General features: G+C 31.7%; 1 protein-coding gene across 1 annotated transcript in view; it reads left to right on the top strand.

The window, feature by feature from the left end:
- LOC107728810 (E3 ubiquitin-protein ligase TRIM37-like) overlaps positions 1-1,725 on the top strand; it is an 18,434-nt gene extending 16,709 nt beyond the window's left edge. Inside the window, exon 22 of the mRNA XM_016539085.1 lies at positions 1,557-1,725. Coding sequence (XP_016394571.1) covers positions 1,557-1,615 — 59 coding nt within the window. The 3' untranslated portion in view covers positions 1,616-1,725. The remainder of the gene's footprint in view (positions 1-1,556) is intronic.
- The last annotated feature ends 266 nt before the right edge of the window (positions 1,726-1,991 follow it).

Here is a 1,991-nt window from a genome sequence, read left to right as displayed (position 1 = left end):
GTGACGTAGGTATGTGGGGGCGTGTTAGAACGAGCCGTTTTAGGTAGGCGTGGCTGACTCTTAACTTTTATAAAGAATATCTCTTTGGATTTGAGACTTTAGTCTTTGCAACTTTACAGATCTTCTTTATGCACCAAGAGCTTGTAACACTCCAAAGAGAAAGGAAAACTTCTCGCATCATATGACCCCTTTAAAGTATAATTTATTCCTATGATTGCAAAGCTGAGTTTTCAGCAGCCATTACTCCAGTCTTCAGTGTCACATGATCCTTCAGAAATCATTCTGATTTATTATCAATGTTGGAAACAGTTGTGCTGCTTACTATATATATTTTTTGAGCCTGTGATACTTTTCCAGGATTTTTTGATGAATAAAAAGTTAAAAAGAACTGCATATTCAAAATAGAAATCTCTTTACTATCACTTTTTTTATCAATTTAACACATCCTTGCTGAATAAAAGTATTAATCAAAAAAAAAAGAATCGCAAGAGACAAAATCAGAAATTGGAATTCTGGAATATATATATATATATATATATATATATATCTTTATTTATTTTTATTTTATTTTATTTTAATCCTGAAGTGGAAGTGAGCTTCCATACAAAAGTAATACAGACTCACAGAAATGTCTATTTAACATGTCAGTGTCACTTCAAAAAACCTTATTATGAATATGTAATGTTTATTATTTGTTTTGGTTATTATTATTTTTTAATTTTGGTCATTCTGATTTATTATCAATGTTGGAAACAGTTGTGCTGCTTACTATATATATTTTTTGAGCCTGTGATACTTTTCCAGGATTTTTTGATGAATAAAAAGTTAAAAAGAACTGCATATTCAAAATAGAAATCTCTTTACTTTCACTTTTTTTATCAATTTAACACATCCTTGCTGAATAAAAGTATTAATTTCTTTAAATTGTAAAAAAAAACAAACAAAAAAAAAACATACTGATCCCAAACTTTTGAACGGCAGTGTAAATTAGAATCAGTCTTCTAGAAAATTAGGCAAAAAGCTACTAATTATAACAAAAGTGTGGAAGCTTGTTTCCTCCATGGAATAACAAATAAAAAGGGTAATTGCAACTTTTTCTCTCACAATTTGGACATTTTTCTCACTATTCTGACAAAAAAAAAAGAATTGCAAGAGACAAAATCAGAAATTGGAATTCTGGAATATATATATATATATATATATATATATCTTTATTTATTTTATTTTTTTTTATTGGTTGAAAATTTTGGGGGGGTGAAAAAGAAAAAAAAAAGAAAAAAAAAAAAAAAAAAAAAAGTCAAAATTGTTGTTCTATATTAGGCAAACACCCAATCACACAGTCTGTATGATGGATAAATGTAAGTGCTTTGTTAAAGTTAAAAATAGAGCGGGACAGGTCAGCCACCTGCTTAGTCTGTCATTATCTCTGTGGGTGGGTCCCAGGCACCAGCGTATTATAATATTACAGTATTGCAGTATATAATATGACCGTACAGACTAGTGTTCCAGCGGTCTGTGTGTGGTCTGATGAAGTGGCGTCTGTGTCTCGTTCTCAGGCGAGCAGCTGATCTCTGATGATCTGAGCTTTGTGACTGGAGAGACCACAGAGAGATGATCCGCCACAGTGTTACAAGTCACACGAACCTTCCTGTGTCGTCAGCCACTGAATGTGCTCTTTACATGTCTGTGCACTTTATGTTCAGAACAGGACTATATGTTTCTGTGTGCTACTGTATGTTATTTCAGAGAAACTACTTTTGGGATAGTAAAGATTTAGTTTTTTTTTTTGCCTTGCATTTTGAAATGCATAACATTCCGTTATAAAACTAGGTGTATACATTTTGTGTGTGTGCTTAACTATTCATATTACACTTCTACACATTTTCTTTATTTTTGCAATGCTGCTTATTGTCAAACTCATAGGGAGTTGCCAAACACCTCAGTAACTCGAGTTTTCAAATGTTTGGCACATTGAGTCAAAAAATGTCAGT

The sequence above is a fragment of the Sinocyclocheilus rhinocerous genome, unplaced genomic scaffold (genome assembly GCF_001515625.1).
Source record: "Sinocyclocheilus rhinocerous isolate Xijiao unplaced genomic scaffold, SAMN03320098_v1.1 scaffold397, whole genome shotgun sequence".
NCBI classification, from domain to species: Eukaryota; Metazoa; Chordata; class Actinopteri; order Cypriniformes; family Cyprinidae; genus Sinocyclocheilus; species Sinocyclocheilus rhinocerous.
Note: the sequence above shows the minus strand (reverse complement) of the source record. Positions and strands in the feature narration are given on the sequence as shown.